The sequence below is a fragment of the Lytechinus pictus genome, chromosome 7, assembly GCF_037042905.1.
Source record: "Lytechinus pictus isolate F3 Inbred chromosome 7, Lp3.0, whole genome shotgun sequence".
Lineage (NCBI taxonomy): Eukaryota > Metazoa > Echinodermata > Echinoidea > Temnopleuroida > Toxopneustidae > Lytechinus > Lytechinus pictus.
Window position 1 is genome coordinate 46,986,432 of NC_087251.1, and position 15,347 is coordinate 47,001,778.

Here is a 15,347-nt window from a genome sequence, read left to right on the forward strand (position 1 = left end):
AATTTGTTACAGAAATCATTCATTTTTTATCACAAGAAATCTTTATGAAATGGGACCCAGAATTGCAAGGATCATGACTATTGCGACCATTACAATGTGCTTTATATAAAAAGTAATTGAAAACATATCATTTCCTTCTAGCGAGTCATCAATTGGTTCATTTTTACTACAGAAATAGGATATTAGGAAGTGTCCAATTAAAAATGACCTACACACTCTACATGTGTAAATTACAATTTAAAATGCACTTAAACAAAACAAATAAATGATTAGCCAGACACAAATGATTAGGAAAGCTTTTAATTTAATGAAAATTTTTCTTCCACCATAAACATTTCTTTTCCATTCAGCTTAAAGTAAAACGCTTTTCGAGTTATACATGTATCCATGCATACAAGTATATTAAGCTCTGTTTGAAATCATTCGCTGAATAAATATCATATTTCTTGAAGTAGCTCAATAGACCATCAGTGCATGCAGTACAATGCAAAAAATGATACAACACAATTATGACTTGTAAAAAAAAAAAAACCTCCCACAATTTTTTTTAAATAATTAATTTCCCACCTGCCTACTTGACTCATCCTTACACAAAATAATTAGTTGCATAGCCTTTAATTGAAAACTTCCCTTTATATGATTAAGTGGCAAGATGTTCCGAGCACTTGGTAAATTGCAAAAGAAAGAGAGGGAAAAAGCGCCAAGCTCTGACATGCGTAATGCTGCCAGAATTGCCAGATATACATAAATACCCTTTTTACACACGCTAAAATTTCCTTAACCCCGTACTATAGGTGGGGCTAAATTGCCATTTAGCCCCACCTATAGTACGGGGTTAAGCTTAGCCCACTTTCTTTTTACACAGCATTTTTGCAAAGTGGGTTAACCCCACCTTTAGTACGGGATTATTTGGCCCTGCAAAAAAGCAGGGTTATCCCAGCAATTGCGGTGCTAAGAGCGATAGTACGGGGTTAAGATCGCTAGTGTAAAACGAAAGTGGGCTAAGCTTAACCCCGTACTATAGGTGGGGCTAAATGGCAATTTGGCCCCACCTATAGTACGGGGTTAAGGAAATTGTAGCGTGTGTAAAATGGTACGAGTGAAGTACTTGTACTACGAATGATCGACAAAAACCACTAGTCCGGGGTTAGCGAGTTTCGTGTGTAAAAAGCAAGCATTCCTTATCCGGGGTTAGCAATAACAATGTGGCATGTGTAAAAAGGAAAAAAAATAGTACGGGGTTAAGGATAGTACGGGGTTAGCGATAGTCCGGGGTTAAGAAAATCCTGTGTAAAAAGGGTATAAGTTGCATGTGCTCACTCTCAGTATATTTCTTAATGCTCTTTAATGTCAAAGAACACTCAACATATGTACTCAGCACCCATGTAAAAAACTTGAACAAGAGAAACATATTGCTGACACATTAAACATGTCTTCAATAATTTTTTGTCACAGAGAAAGAGGAATAAGAGTGAAATAGAGAAAGAGAAAAAAAGAGAGACCGATTCTGCGAGAATGGAATGTCGTGAAGAGGTTATCAGAAGCAGATGTCCACGGACTAGAGAGGTCCCTGTGAATGACTAAAAGATGTCTGGGTAGGTTGATTGACATCGCAGGTCTGTCAAGATGTCTAGCATCAATGCCATCAGATCTCACTATGCACCCAGTCATCATGATCCATCAGCGTCTCAAACCAGTCGTTACCCACCTCACCAGCAAGGTGCTGTCGATCAAAAACAGAGATAAGACGGTACAGGCATTGAGTACAATGCAATCATTGCAATTCAGTCTCTGGACTGTGAGGAGGGAAATATTCAATAAAATCTTTCAATTAACACGAGGACATTGATCTTACACTTAAACTATAGATATATATATGTCTCCGATGTCACCTACAACATGAAGAAATTACTATAGACCTTGTAATGGACAGTAACTTTGACTACAGTCAATGGCCCGTATTCTGAAGTCTTGTTTAATTTAAACTCTGGTCTAAAGTTGTGGTTTAACTTTGGATCACTCTATTCAGAGCCATTGATATAATGGCCCTGTTCTTCCTAGGGGTCCAGTCAAAGTAACATGAGAAATAATATGACATATAATGATACATAATTGACATGCAAAATCCTAAAGCCCCTCTGACAACCGTGCAACATATCTATCATGCACCCAACACTAACTTTTTAGTGTTTTTTTAATAAAATCTTTCTGATAGGATTGTATGGTATTTTGAAAGTTTGATTAGCTATCTAACGTTATTTTCATTTTGTGCATGAATTACACTATTTTCACTACTGTTCTGAGAAGATTGTGTGATATTTCTGTGTTTGGAATTGAATATTGAAATTAAAATAAATCATGATCACTTTGCTTTTTTTTAAATGAAAGATCTCTTATCTCAGCCACATAATTGTCAAAAGATAATAACCTATTACGCTCTGATTTTCAACTTTCTGTCTCACCCTAATTCTTAACAGTTTAAGACAGTTTACCAAGCTCTGTGTGACTTTTGGATAGATTCCCAAGAAAAAGACATTTTCGAGAAGGTCAATGTATAGAAGAAAGTTCCAAACTTTCTCCCTTTTCAGAGCAATTTGGTTTATTTCCTCATTGGCAGTCTTCTCCTGAGAGATAAATCAGATCTTGAGTTAGAAGCCTCGTATGTGGTCTCCTGTTTGACATTTTGACGATGAGACAGGAATAGATGAGTCACTGCTCATCAAATTGGAACAAAGATCTTCAACATGCAATCCTCAAGGATCAAAGACTTGTGAGGATCAGTGGTAGAGTACTGAGTGGGTCTAAGGTTCAATACTATGTTGATACTTGATTAACACCTAATAGTTCTTAGTACATGAATAGAATTTTGGTTTAGCATGGAAGTCTCTTTTTATTCTATTATATTCACCCAATAACCATTATCTATATGAACTGGGGTGTGTTTCACAAAGATTTAAGTATGACTTAGAGTCGCACTCTGACCGCATTGGTCAGATCGTGTCATGAGGACGCGCACTAATGCGTATCTATTGCGCGTTGCATATCATGTACGCGTCGGCATTTAAGTGCGACTTAGTCATACTTAAATCTTTGTGAAACACCCCCCAGAACTTCAACCTATGGTGATCAAAATCAGAGAAAGAACCGGGGAGCATTTCATGAGGTCTTGTCTTGTCCCATATTTTATCCAAAAGTCCTGTTTAAATTTTATCAAACAGTTACCCTAGGAACTGTGCTTTTCAGATCAGCCAATCAAAATCAAGGAAGGTTATCAAATCTAACAACTTGTCAGACGAAAGATGTTGATGAAATGCTCCCCTGAAATAGTTACAAGAGGCATCGCCATGAATGTGCACAATGTAAGAAAAGATAAGAAAACACCATACATTTAAATATTTGCTTCAAGGTTTAATTAGAAACCTGTAGATAAGTATCATCATGATAAACCTTAATGAGCAAGCAACACATTAAAAATAAGACTATAACTAGAAATTTGACGTGTCCAAAGGACACAGATGCCCACGCTTAACGCGATCAGAAACTCATTCAATATGATTGAACTTAATATCATGCAGAACCCAATATGCATATACAGATGTATATAATGAACAAATTTAGACCAACTCGCATAATGAGCTTTGACCTGCAGACTCCGAATTCGAAGATAGCCTGTATTTTGGTGTCATCTACCTACACAGCCAAATTTTAAAAAATCTGTTGAATATTTCATAAGTTATCATGCAGAAACCAACTCGCATATTTAATGAGCTGTGACCTTTGACCTGCGGACTCTGAATTCGAACTTGGCCTGTATTTTGGTGTCATCTACCTACACACCAAATTTTTTAAAAATCCATTAAATATTTTTTGAGTAGTTATTGCGCGAGTATCAAGTGGGGGGACGGACGGAGGCAACGCTTAATGACCCCTCCAGACTTCGTCTGCGGGGGCATAAAAAACATCTATTTCCCCCTAAGGTTCATTTCCTTTCTCTCTGATATAATGATTCTAAGATCAACCTACCTCTTGCATCACCTGCACATCATTGTCTTTGACCCCATCTTCCTCCGCATCGCCAAGGACTAGTCTTGCCTCAGGTTTCCCTGATGAAGCACTCATCCCATCTGTATGCTTGCTGTCACCATCACATGTCTGATACTGACGTAGGATTTCTGATGATGATAGTGTAGACGGGCATGAAGTCCACTGGCTTGATGCTGGAGGATTCACTTTGGAAAGTTCTGACGATGATGGCATCCTTGCTTCTGAAGACTGTTGTGCTGATGGCCACCTTTCTAAAGATCTCTTCTTTCTTTCCTCTGCTGACGAAGGTGAGACTGAAGTCCACTTGTTTGATCCTGGATGACTCACTTGAGGAAATTTTGAAGATGATGATGACGATCTTGTTTCTGAAAACTTTGATGATGACATTGTTTCTGAAAACTGTAATGCCGATTGCCTAGTTTCTGACGGCCTCGATGATGATGATGATGACAACCTTGCTTCTGAAAACTGTGGTGCCGATTTTCTAGTTTCTAACAATCTTGATGACAACCTTGCTTCCGAAGTCATTGATGTTGATGGTCTTGCTTCTGAAAACCGTGGGTCTAATTGTCCCATTCCTGAAGGCCTCGCCTGCCCCTCCTCTAGTGATGAAGGAAGCCGACCTGGTAGAGACACCTGGGACAACATAGAGTTTGATGGTTTGTTTGGCAGAGTCTTCAAGAATGAGGCTGAATGGTCTTGGTTAGGCTCTTGACATGATGATGGATGGGACACCTTGTGGCTTGCAGGAATACCACTTTGGCTCACTCTTACAGAGTCAGAGGGCGGAGGTCTCGTCTCATCCAGGAGATCGAAATCCGCATCATCTTCATTTTCCTAATGGGTAAACCAGAAAATAAAAAAGACTAGCGAAATTACAGGGATCCAAAATGGCAATTTCATAATCAATGGAGGAAATTGTTTCTTTGGGTCTACAATGAATGCATTCCTCCAGCTTAACATAGAATGTCATATATTATAGGTAAGTCCATCATGTATGGCCCATTTTTGTGAAATACTAGATAAATTGGAAAACTGTGTCTCATTAACACTAGTCCATTATCTTCTAAAGACTGCTTCAGCAAACAATGATGTCCCACAAAGGTTTACTCATTAAACATCATGGCCCGAATTCACAAAGGTGGTTTTGAAAACCCACGGTTGAGTCCATGGTTTATGCAGATTTTCTGTATAAATTACGCTTATTTACTGCGTATATTAAAAAATGTCCAATGCTGATGCGTGCTTTTGTCACAGTGCGCCTAATCGACGCCTGTTGCCGTGGTTATCCACGCTATTTTATTCATGAGTCCACTGTTTTGAATAATGAGTCCACTCTTCAAACACTGGACTCGTGAATAAAATAGCGTATCTTACCATGGTAACAGGCGTCAATTTGGCGCACTGTGACAAAAGCGCGCATCAGCATTGGACATGTTTTAAACATGCGCCCGATACGCGCTAAATTAAGCGTGATTTATACAGAAAATCTGCATAAACCATGGATTCAACCGTGGGTTTTCATACCACCTTTGTGAATTTGGGCCCATGTGTTGCAATTTCAGACCTGATAATCTACAGCCACTGATATATGAATGTGATGTCCATGTAACATTGGGGGAAAAATTGATTTCTATTACAACAAATCCACAAAATACTTCAAGATAAAACATGAACTACTACAAATTGGGAGGAGAACTTCTTCACACTGAAACATCAAAGCTGAGCCACGTCTGAATTGATCTGTTTTTCTTTCTACTATTTCGTAGTCATCCATTCTGCTCATGTAATATGATTATGTAATTAATATGTTTCGGTTTGTCATGTTTTCAAGCACTTTTGCTTACAATGGCAAGCCATATTCTGCAACTGATTTTATGTTCAATGATATATATTTCTGATTTATTTCTTATTTATGTATTATTTCGATTGTGAATGATGTATTTTTCTCCATCATAAAAGACCACAAATAGTAGGGAGGACATTTCATATTGTGTCCCCCCCCCCTACTATTTTTGGTAGGGGGGATGCCTCCCCATGTCCCCCTGGGATTTCCGCCCATAGGTAATAAGATGATAAGAAATTAAGAAGCCATGGCTTGGATATATGGGTTCAATTTGTAAAGTAGTGAAATCACGAAAAAGATGCATGATAAGTTCATCTCCAGCTGAATAAAGATAATGAAGCCATCTAAACAGAGAAATGGTAAGGATGTATGGGTTCAGAAAGTTGTAAGATAGTAAAAACAGGAGAGAAGCTAAGTGCACCTTTGAAGAAGCTTCCCTATAAGAATATAGGTATCTTTTAATAGAAGTGCAAGATAAAACAAAGTTTAAAACTACACTGCATGATGCTTACTAATTGACATTGGGAATGTTGTCTTTGAGGGAATAAGCAACTGCTTAAAAGATAAATACCAGTTGTGGTAACATTCTCAAAATGAGGTCGAAAAGAATCCAATAAAATGACCACCCAAGTGTTTTTATGTATTAATTAAAACATATGTGCAGACCTGCCAACCTTCTACAACCAAAAAAAGTATTCTTATAAGGAAAAAAAAAAATTTTTTGATAAAAAAGAGTATTTAAAAAAATTTGTCTCAACGTAACAATCGCCAGCCTATTGTAGAGAGATCGGTGAAAATACATGTGAAATGACTCTACTTGAAAACTTGATAATTCACCCTTTTAAACGTGTGCTCATAGGCAAGAATTTACTTGTTCATTTCATGCAACATGTTACTGGCCCGACAGTGATTTTTACCAGTCTGGGACTGTCGGACCGGCACTAGTGTCACGCACTGTGTATAATACATACTACATGATCAGAAATTTTTTTCAAAAGTAACAAATCATACAAATCAATCATATGGGCAATTCCATAGGTTGGTGGACATGAGCTCAATGTGTCTTTGTACATATAGCCCATCTGAACCGTAACGTGAGTAACCACTTTATCTGCACCCCTAGTAAAAACCATGTGTTCTTTATTTTTTTAATTATATACAAATTTGTCTCCCTAATATACTTCTTTGAAATGGATATAATCAACTTTCATAAAAGCCTTGCATGAGGACACTTTCACTTATGTCCACTTTTCATTTTATGCATGTCCAAATCATGTAACATGAGTAACCGACACATTTCAAAGATTTGCCAGGAGCATAATGAAATTTCCCAAGTTTTGTTTTTATACAAAGGATAGTCAGACTGCGTACTGTGTTGTGAAAAAGAGATGTTTAGTTCCTATCAATAACAATGGAGTTACAGCTCCAAGTATGAGTCAAGGTGTCTCCAAGTGTAACATGAGTAACCGTGGAATGGACAATATGTGTATTTGTAGCAAAAAAGAGGAACAAATACTCTAAAAAGGGAACAGTTGGCATATCTGTATGTGCCAATTGGCCCTGGAAAAATATTGATATCGCTGAGAATTAGCAAAATAAGCACGGAATTCCATAAAATATTGGATATCTTTCCAAGCAATATTAATACACTGTCCCACATATGCCTTTTTGTGTCAGTTATCATCAGAATTATTTGTTTCAGCTAAGATTTCGTGATTTCACAAAGATGAGTTGATCCCAATGTACCAGATCGAGTTGTATGATAATACGTGGTATTAACCTTGATTTTTAAAAGCTTAATTCTCATGAAATAATTGTCTGCTGCAATTACTTTTTTACCTTTAAAGTGTTCTAGATGTAATAAAGTAAATCTTCTTTTATTGTCTTCTTTCGGCCGAGACACTGGAAGTGGGGGCCCTATCATTAGTAGTATTAACTGGACCATGACATAGCAATTGTGATTCACGCCAGTCTGTTTGCTATGGCTGTATATATATATGCATGCAGTGATCTAAGTGGTGTTTGACAGGGGTTTGTAGGTGTACGTACAGGCCACGGGTTGGTGAGCCAAAGGGGCTTTGAGAGCGCCTAGGTGAGTTAAGTGAGTACATCCCGCCTGACGAGAAAATAAGCTAATTACAGGGTGCTGTTTTAATTTGTTGTGCAAGGAAATCATTCATAAAGCCCGTCTGTTATGACTGCAATGCTATGGCTTCCACGGAAGTTAGACAGGGTTGGAGACAGAGTGAAGGGAGGGTGGGGTCATAACATAAAAATAAATTACACAAAAAGCTCTATAGCCACAAAAGTTTCAGGATGTTAGTACAAGAAAGTCAAATATGAAGTAGCATCTTGAAAAGTATATACAACTGAAGTTTTTCCCCTATTTGCATTGGGGAACGAGCATGTTCTCTCAATAATAGTACAAAAACTATATATGTTCAAAATAACCTACACAACAGTGACAACACTGACAACAGTGAAAAGGAAAAGTATTCAAACAATTACTTATTGCACATTTTCAAACACTTATTTTTCCTTTCCATGCTAAGTAAAAAAGTACATGAAATGAGAAATGAATAAATAATGAATAATCCAAGCATCTCAATTAATTCTTCATATTGGACATCTCTTAAGAAGAACATTCATAATCTTCAAATTGATAACACTAATGATGGGAAGGCTATGCCCATTTCATCTTATATCAACTTGGTCTAACGTTATCTAGTCTATATTATACGACACCTAGATAGATCCTTGTGATTTGATTGGTTGTTTGATATCATTCATTCAGTCCATTTTGCAATGACGTCATCAACCGTGCAATTTTGGATCCATTCATCGTGCAATTTTGGATCCATACGATTTTGTCCATTGCACTCGCGCACCGAGACTGCAGCTCATGCATCAGCAGTGCGCATGTTGTAATGACGTAACAATCAACAGACCGAACTCGCACTGCATGAGCATGTTTTGCATCGAAATTCATGAATTTCATATGAAAAAAACAAAAAATCATTTTTAGGTGTCATATAAACCAAATAATGAATGTTTTATCATTTGTGCAATGGACAGAATATTTCATTCTGTGAAAGATGAAATAATGATCATTTCATCTTTCACCTCATGAAGTATTCTGTCCATTGCACTCATAAACAGTCATTATTTGTATACTGTATGTTTAGATGAATTGTCTGTAAACTAAATTTTCTTTTGACAAAGTGCATAATAATGGGAAGAAATAAGTGGATATAAGACCATCTTGGCATTAGAACAAATCAAAGTAAGATCAAGTAAATATTGTACCAAGTGATGTTTGAACCAAATAGTAATTAGACCATATTGATAGTAGACCGATTTAACAAAGATGGAGTTAGACGATCTGATGATTAGACCATATGCTAGTAGACCCAATTGATAGTAGACCAAGTGTGTCTCGCCAAGATGGTGTTACACAATCTGAGGATTAGACCAAATGGGTATTGACCAAGTGAGGTTGGATCAAACAGTAATTAGACCAAATTGATAGTAGACCATGTGAATCTAATCCTGATGGTGTTAGGATCTGATGATTAGACCATCTGCTAGTAGACCAAATGGGTATTGACTGGGGAGGTTGGACCAAACAGTACTTAGACCACATAGAGATCTGATGATTAGACCATCTGCTAGTAGACCAAATGGGTATTGACTAGGGAGGTTGGACCAAATTGTAATTAGACCAAATTGAGAGTAGACCAAGTGAATCTAATCCTGATGGTGTTAGATTAGACCAACTGTTTGTAGCCAAAGTGGATACAAGCCAATATGCCGTTTGCAAAAGAGCGAAGCGCTTCCCATCTAATTTCCTGAGGATCGCGTGAATCACCTTTCCCTTCCATTCTCCTGTTACACTTTCATACTTCTGCTAGAACACCATCAGATGGGGCAAAGCGCAATTTATATTCACTTACCCAGGACCAAAATCCAGTTGAAACCAATTAGAGCAAAACCAATTGAAACCAGTTGGCCAACTGGTTTCAATAGGGAAATTGGAACAACTGGAACCAATTGAAACCAGTTGCCAACTGGTTCCAGTTAAAACCAATTGGGCAACTGGAACCAGTTGGCAATTGGTTTCAATTGGTTCCAGTTGAAACCAATTTGAAACCAATTAAGCAACCAGTTGGCAACTGGTTTCAATTGGTTCCAGTTGTTCCAATTTCCCTATTAAAACCAGTTGGAGCCAACTGGTTTCAATTGGTTCCAGTTGAAACCAATTGGAGGCAACTGGTTTCAACTGGAACCAGTTGAAACTAATTGGTTTCCAACTGGATCCAATTGGAAATTCCAGTTAGAATGACTTAATTAGTTACAAATTAATTAGAATTTGCACTAACTATATTGCTCATACCAACAAAGAAGCAGTGCTAGATGTTTATTAATACCAATGTAAAGGGCATTGATAAAATAGACTTTCGTAATGTGTATATTTATATGAAAGATCTTCAAATATATGTATTTGTATTCGATGTAATTTGGTAACAGTTAGAGGTGTACTAATTATCTTATAATCTGTTTTAATTATAATCTATAACATTTATGAACATGCCTTTCACTGCTAAGCATTCTAAACACTTATCTGAAACAAGTATGGTACTTGAATTAGAAAAGAATTAAATAGATACATTTTAAATGATGATAAATCACATAAAACATTAATCTGTGCACACTGGCAGATAATATGCAAATTAACTGGTTTCAACTGGAACCAGTTGGGTAACTGGAAAATGTCCAATTGGAAACCAATTGGAAGTCATTTCCAGTTACCCAACTGGATCCAGTTAGGATTTCCAGTTACCAAACAGGTTCCAATTAGAATTAATTTCCAGTTAATCACCTTTCCAGTTAGAAGTCATCTCCAGTTACCCAAATTGGTTCCAGTTAGGATTTCCAGTTACCCAACTGGTTCCAGTTAGAAATCATTTCCAGTTGGAAGTCATTTCCAGTTACCCAATTGGTTCCAGTTAGGATTTCCAGTTATACCCAAATGGTTCCAGTTAGGATTTCCAGTTACCCAACAGGTTCCAATTAGAATTAATTTCCAGTTAATCACCTTTAATTTCCAGTTAAAAGTCATCTCCAGTTACCCAATTGGTTCCAGTTAGGATTTCCAGTTACCCAACTGGTTCCAGATAGAAATAATTTCCAGTTGGAAGTCATTTCCAGTTACCCAACTGGTTCCAGTTAGAAGTCATTTCCAGTTACCCAACTGGTTCCAGTTAGGATTTCCAGTTACCCAACTGGTTCCAGTTAGAAATCATTTCCAGTTACTGTTTCCAGTTAGGATTTCCAATTACCCAACTGGTTCCAGTTAGAAATCATTTCCAGTTAGAAGTCATTTCCAGTTACCCAACTGGTTCCAGTTAGAAATCATTTCCAGTTAGAAGTCATTTCCAGTTACCCAACTGGTTCCAGTTAGGATTTCCAGTTACCCAACTGGTTCCAGTTAGAAATCATTTCCAGTTACCCAACTGTTTCCAGTTAGGATTTCCAGTTACCCAACTGGTTCCAGTTAGAAATCATTTCCAGTTAGAAGTCATTTCCAGTTACCCAACTGGTTCCAGTTAGGATTTCCAGTTACCCAACTGGTTCCAGTTAGAAATCATCTCCAGTTGGAAGTAATTTCCAGTTACCCAACTGGTTCCAGTTAGGATTTCCAGTTGCCCAACTGGTTTCAATTGGTTTCAACTGGAAATTGTTATATTCCAGTTAAAACCAATTGAAACCAGTTGAAACCAATTGAAACCAATTGAAACCAATTGGAAATCCAACTGGTTTCAATTGGATTTTGGTCCTGGGTAGTGTAAAAGCAGTTGGTCTACTAATCAGATAGGCTAATACACCACATGGGTTAAGTCTTGGTGTAAAAGTAGTTGGTCTACTTATCAGATACATGTAGTCTAACACACCACATGGGTCAAATCTTGGTGTAAAAGTAGTTGGTCTACTTATCAGATAGGCTAATACACCACATGGGTTAAATCTTGGTTTAAAAGTAGTTGGTCTACTTATCAGATAGTCTAATACACCACATGGGTTAAATATTGGTGTAAAAGTAGTTAGTCTACTTATCAGATAGTCTAACACACCACATGGGTTAAATCTTGGTGTAAAAGTAGTTGGCCTACTTATCAGATAGGCTAATACACCACATGGGTCAAATCTTGGTGTAAATTGAGTTGGTCTACTTATCAGATAGGCCAATACACCACATGGGTCAAATCTTGGTGTAAAAGTAGTTTGTCTACTTATCAGATAGTCTAACACACCACATGGGTTAAATCTTGGTGTAAAAGCAGTTAGTCTACTTTTCAGATATTCTAACACACCACATGAGTTAAATCTTGGTGTAAAAGTAGTTGGCCTACTTATCAGATAGGCTAATACACCACATGGGTCAAATCTTGGTGTAAATGCATTTAGTCTACTTATCAGATATTCTAACACACCACATGGGTTAAATCTTGGTGTAAAAGGAGTTGGTCTACTTATCAGATAGGCTAATACACCACATGGGTTAAATCTTGGTGTAAAAGCAGTTAGTCTACTTATCAGATATTCTAACACACCACATGAGTTAAATCTTGGTGTAAAAGTAGTTGGCCTACTTATCAGATAGGCTAATACACCACATGGGTCAAATCTTGGTGTAAATGCATTTAGTCTACTTATCAGATATTCTAACACACCACATGGGTTAAATCTTGGTGTAAAAGGAGTTGGTCTACTTATCAGATAGGCTAATACACCACATGGGTCAAATTTTGGTGTAAATGCAGTTGGTCTACTTATCAGATAATCTAACACACCACATGGGTCAAATCTTGGTGTAAAAGCAGTTGGTCTACTTATCAGATAGGCTAATACACCACATGGGTCAAATCTTGGTGTAAAGTAGTTGGTCTACTTATCAGATAGTCTAATAAACCACATGGGTCAATTCTTGGTGTAAAGTAGTTGGTCTACTTATCAGATAGTCTAATACACCATATGGGTTAAATCTTGGTGTAAAAGCATTTGGTTTACCTATCAGATAGTCTAATACACCACATGGGTTAAATCTTGGTGTAAATGCAGTTGGTCTACTTATCGGATAGGCTAATACACCACATGGGTTAAATCTTGGTGTAAATGCAGTTGGTCTACTTATCACATAGGCTAATACACCACATGGGTCAAATATTGGTGTAAAAGCAGTTGGTCTACTTATCAGATAGTCTAACACACCACATGGGTAAAATCTTGGTGTAAAAGTAGTTGGTCTATTAATCAGATAGTCTAATACACCACATGGGTTAAATCTTGGTGTAAAAGTAGTTGGTCTACTTATCAGATAGGCTAATACACCACATGGGTTAAATCTTGGTGTAAAAGTAGTTGGTCTACTTATCAGATAGGCTAATACACCACATGGGTTAAATCTTGGTGTAAATGCAGTTGGTCTACTTATCAGATAGGCTAATACACCACATGGGTTAAATCTTGGTGTAAAAGCAGTTGGTCTACTTAGTCCAATACACCACATGGGTTAAATCTTGGTGTAAAAGTAGTTGGTCTACTTATCAGATAGGCTAATACACCACATGGGTTAAATCTTGGTGTAAAAGTAGTTGGTCTACTTATCAGATAGGCTAATACACCACATGGGTTAAATCTTGGTGTAAATGCAGTTGGTCTACTTATCAGATAGTCTAATACACCACATGGATTAACTCTTGGTGTAAAAGTAGTTGGTCTACTTATCAGATAGGCTAATACACCACATGGGTTAAATCTTGGTGTAAAAGTAGTTGGTCTACTTATCAGATAGGCTAATACACCACATGGGTTAAATCCATTTGTCTCAGATCAATTTGGTCTCCTAGTAATTGCATTTGGATTTAAACTATACTTGGTCTAATACAGTTTAGTCTAATGCCCAGATGGTCTTATCATTATTATTATTTTTATAATTCATTATTTATTATTATCATTATCATTATTAAAAAGAAAGATTGATTCTTAAGCAGTTCATCTAACCATATAGACTAAGTGGTACTGTATAAAAACATGTTGATATTCGATGAAATGGGCTAAGCCTATCTGGAAATTTGACAAAATAGTTAGTATACTGGCAGTAGATGAAATATGAGACCAAATGGAGAGTAGACCAAGAGGGTGTAGACCAACTGGCAATTTATCTTGCACACTGCAAAAAACCACAAGCTTTCAGTATACAATGTACCTAAAGAAGATATAGAGCTATGTATGTATTCATCACTTGAGAAGAAGAGGAAAAAAATTAACAAGATAATGTGATTGAAATAGCAAGAGCAAAGGACATATAATTCAATTTTTCTATCATGTTCACGAATTTTAGCTTTTCTGTTTTAAAGCTGATCCTGTTGCCTGAAAATTCCTCAAGCAATCATTTTTCATGCAGGGCAGATTTTTCTTCATGCTTAAAAATATACCAATAAGGCCTGACTTGAGAATTTGCCTGAAAATTCGGGGCATATTTCTATTTTTGTTTACATACAGTATATCTATATATCGGTTTGGTACACTTAAAGAGGTTTGATGATGAATTTTTATGTGTCGTCCTCCAACTTTCTTCTGGGCTTCCAAGGAGCAAATCATTATAACCCCCCCCCCCATAATTTCATGACAACCTTCATGCAGCCCTAGACTAAAGAAATACATCAATATTTTCATTTCATTTTCACTTTATTGCAACTTGTTCCATTTACATATTAAAACAAAGAAAATGAAAAAATAGAGTACAAAGAACAAACTTGTATTTTCTATTACATAATGATTTTAGAAGGTTGCAGGGGTTACCACTATAAGCTAAGCTTGACTGCATGGCAACCCCTGAAAACAATTACAAATTATATTTAATAAAATTATCTTAATGTAAAAGTGCAGGTGCATAATAGGGGGGGGGGGCGCTGAGGAGGGAGCATAATGATGAATAAATTCATAAAAAACAAGATGCAATTACTAAAAAATAAAAATATATTCTTTCATGAAATTCAAATCATGAATAATGTGTCCTTTGAAAAAAACAAGGTCATACATTCTTACAAAAAATATCTTGAATTCCTGTCACTACTACATTTTTATAACATTTTTCCTGGAGAAAATTGTAAACAGGAAGTTGGACACAACAACAGTCACTTTGCTTCCTAATGTGTGAAGTGAGTGAGGAAAGGAACACAATGACAGACTGGAAACTATGTCTTTGGCAATGAACTGAACAACAGATTATTAGTGAATTAACAAACAGGGGGTGAGTCTGACAGACAGTGATTTCCACTGACAACTGTTATAAGCTACTGAAATCCTTGCATCTGATTGGCTGAGAGTGAGTTTGTCATTGACTATTGGTTTCATGAAAGGCTCCCCAGGTAAATCTGGCATCAGGTGAGTTGGC

The 15,347-nt window shown here is 36.8% G+C and overlaps 1 protein-coding gene across 1 annotated transcript in view; it reads right to left on the reverse strand.

Moving 5' to 3' along the window:
• Window positions 1-287: 287 nt before the first annotated feature.
• LOC129264120 (uncharacterized protein DDB_G0271670-like) overlaps window positions 288-15,347 on the reverse strand; it is a 41,629-nt gene continuing 26,569 nt past the window's right edge. The window contains exons 7-8 of the mRNA XM_054901984.2: window positions 4,024-4,881; window positions 288-1,723 (exon numbers count right to left, since the gene is read on the reverse strand). Of these exons, the coding sequence (XP_054757959.2) occupies window positions 1,646-1,723; window positions 4,024-4,881 (936 nt within the window). The 3' untranslated portion in view covers window positions 288-1,645. The remainder of the gene's footprint in view (window positions 1,724-4,023; window positions 4,882-15,347) is intronic.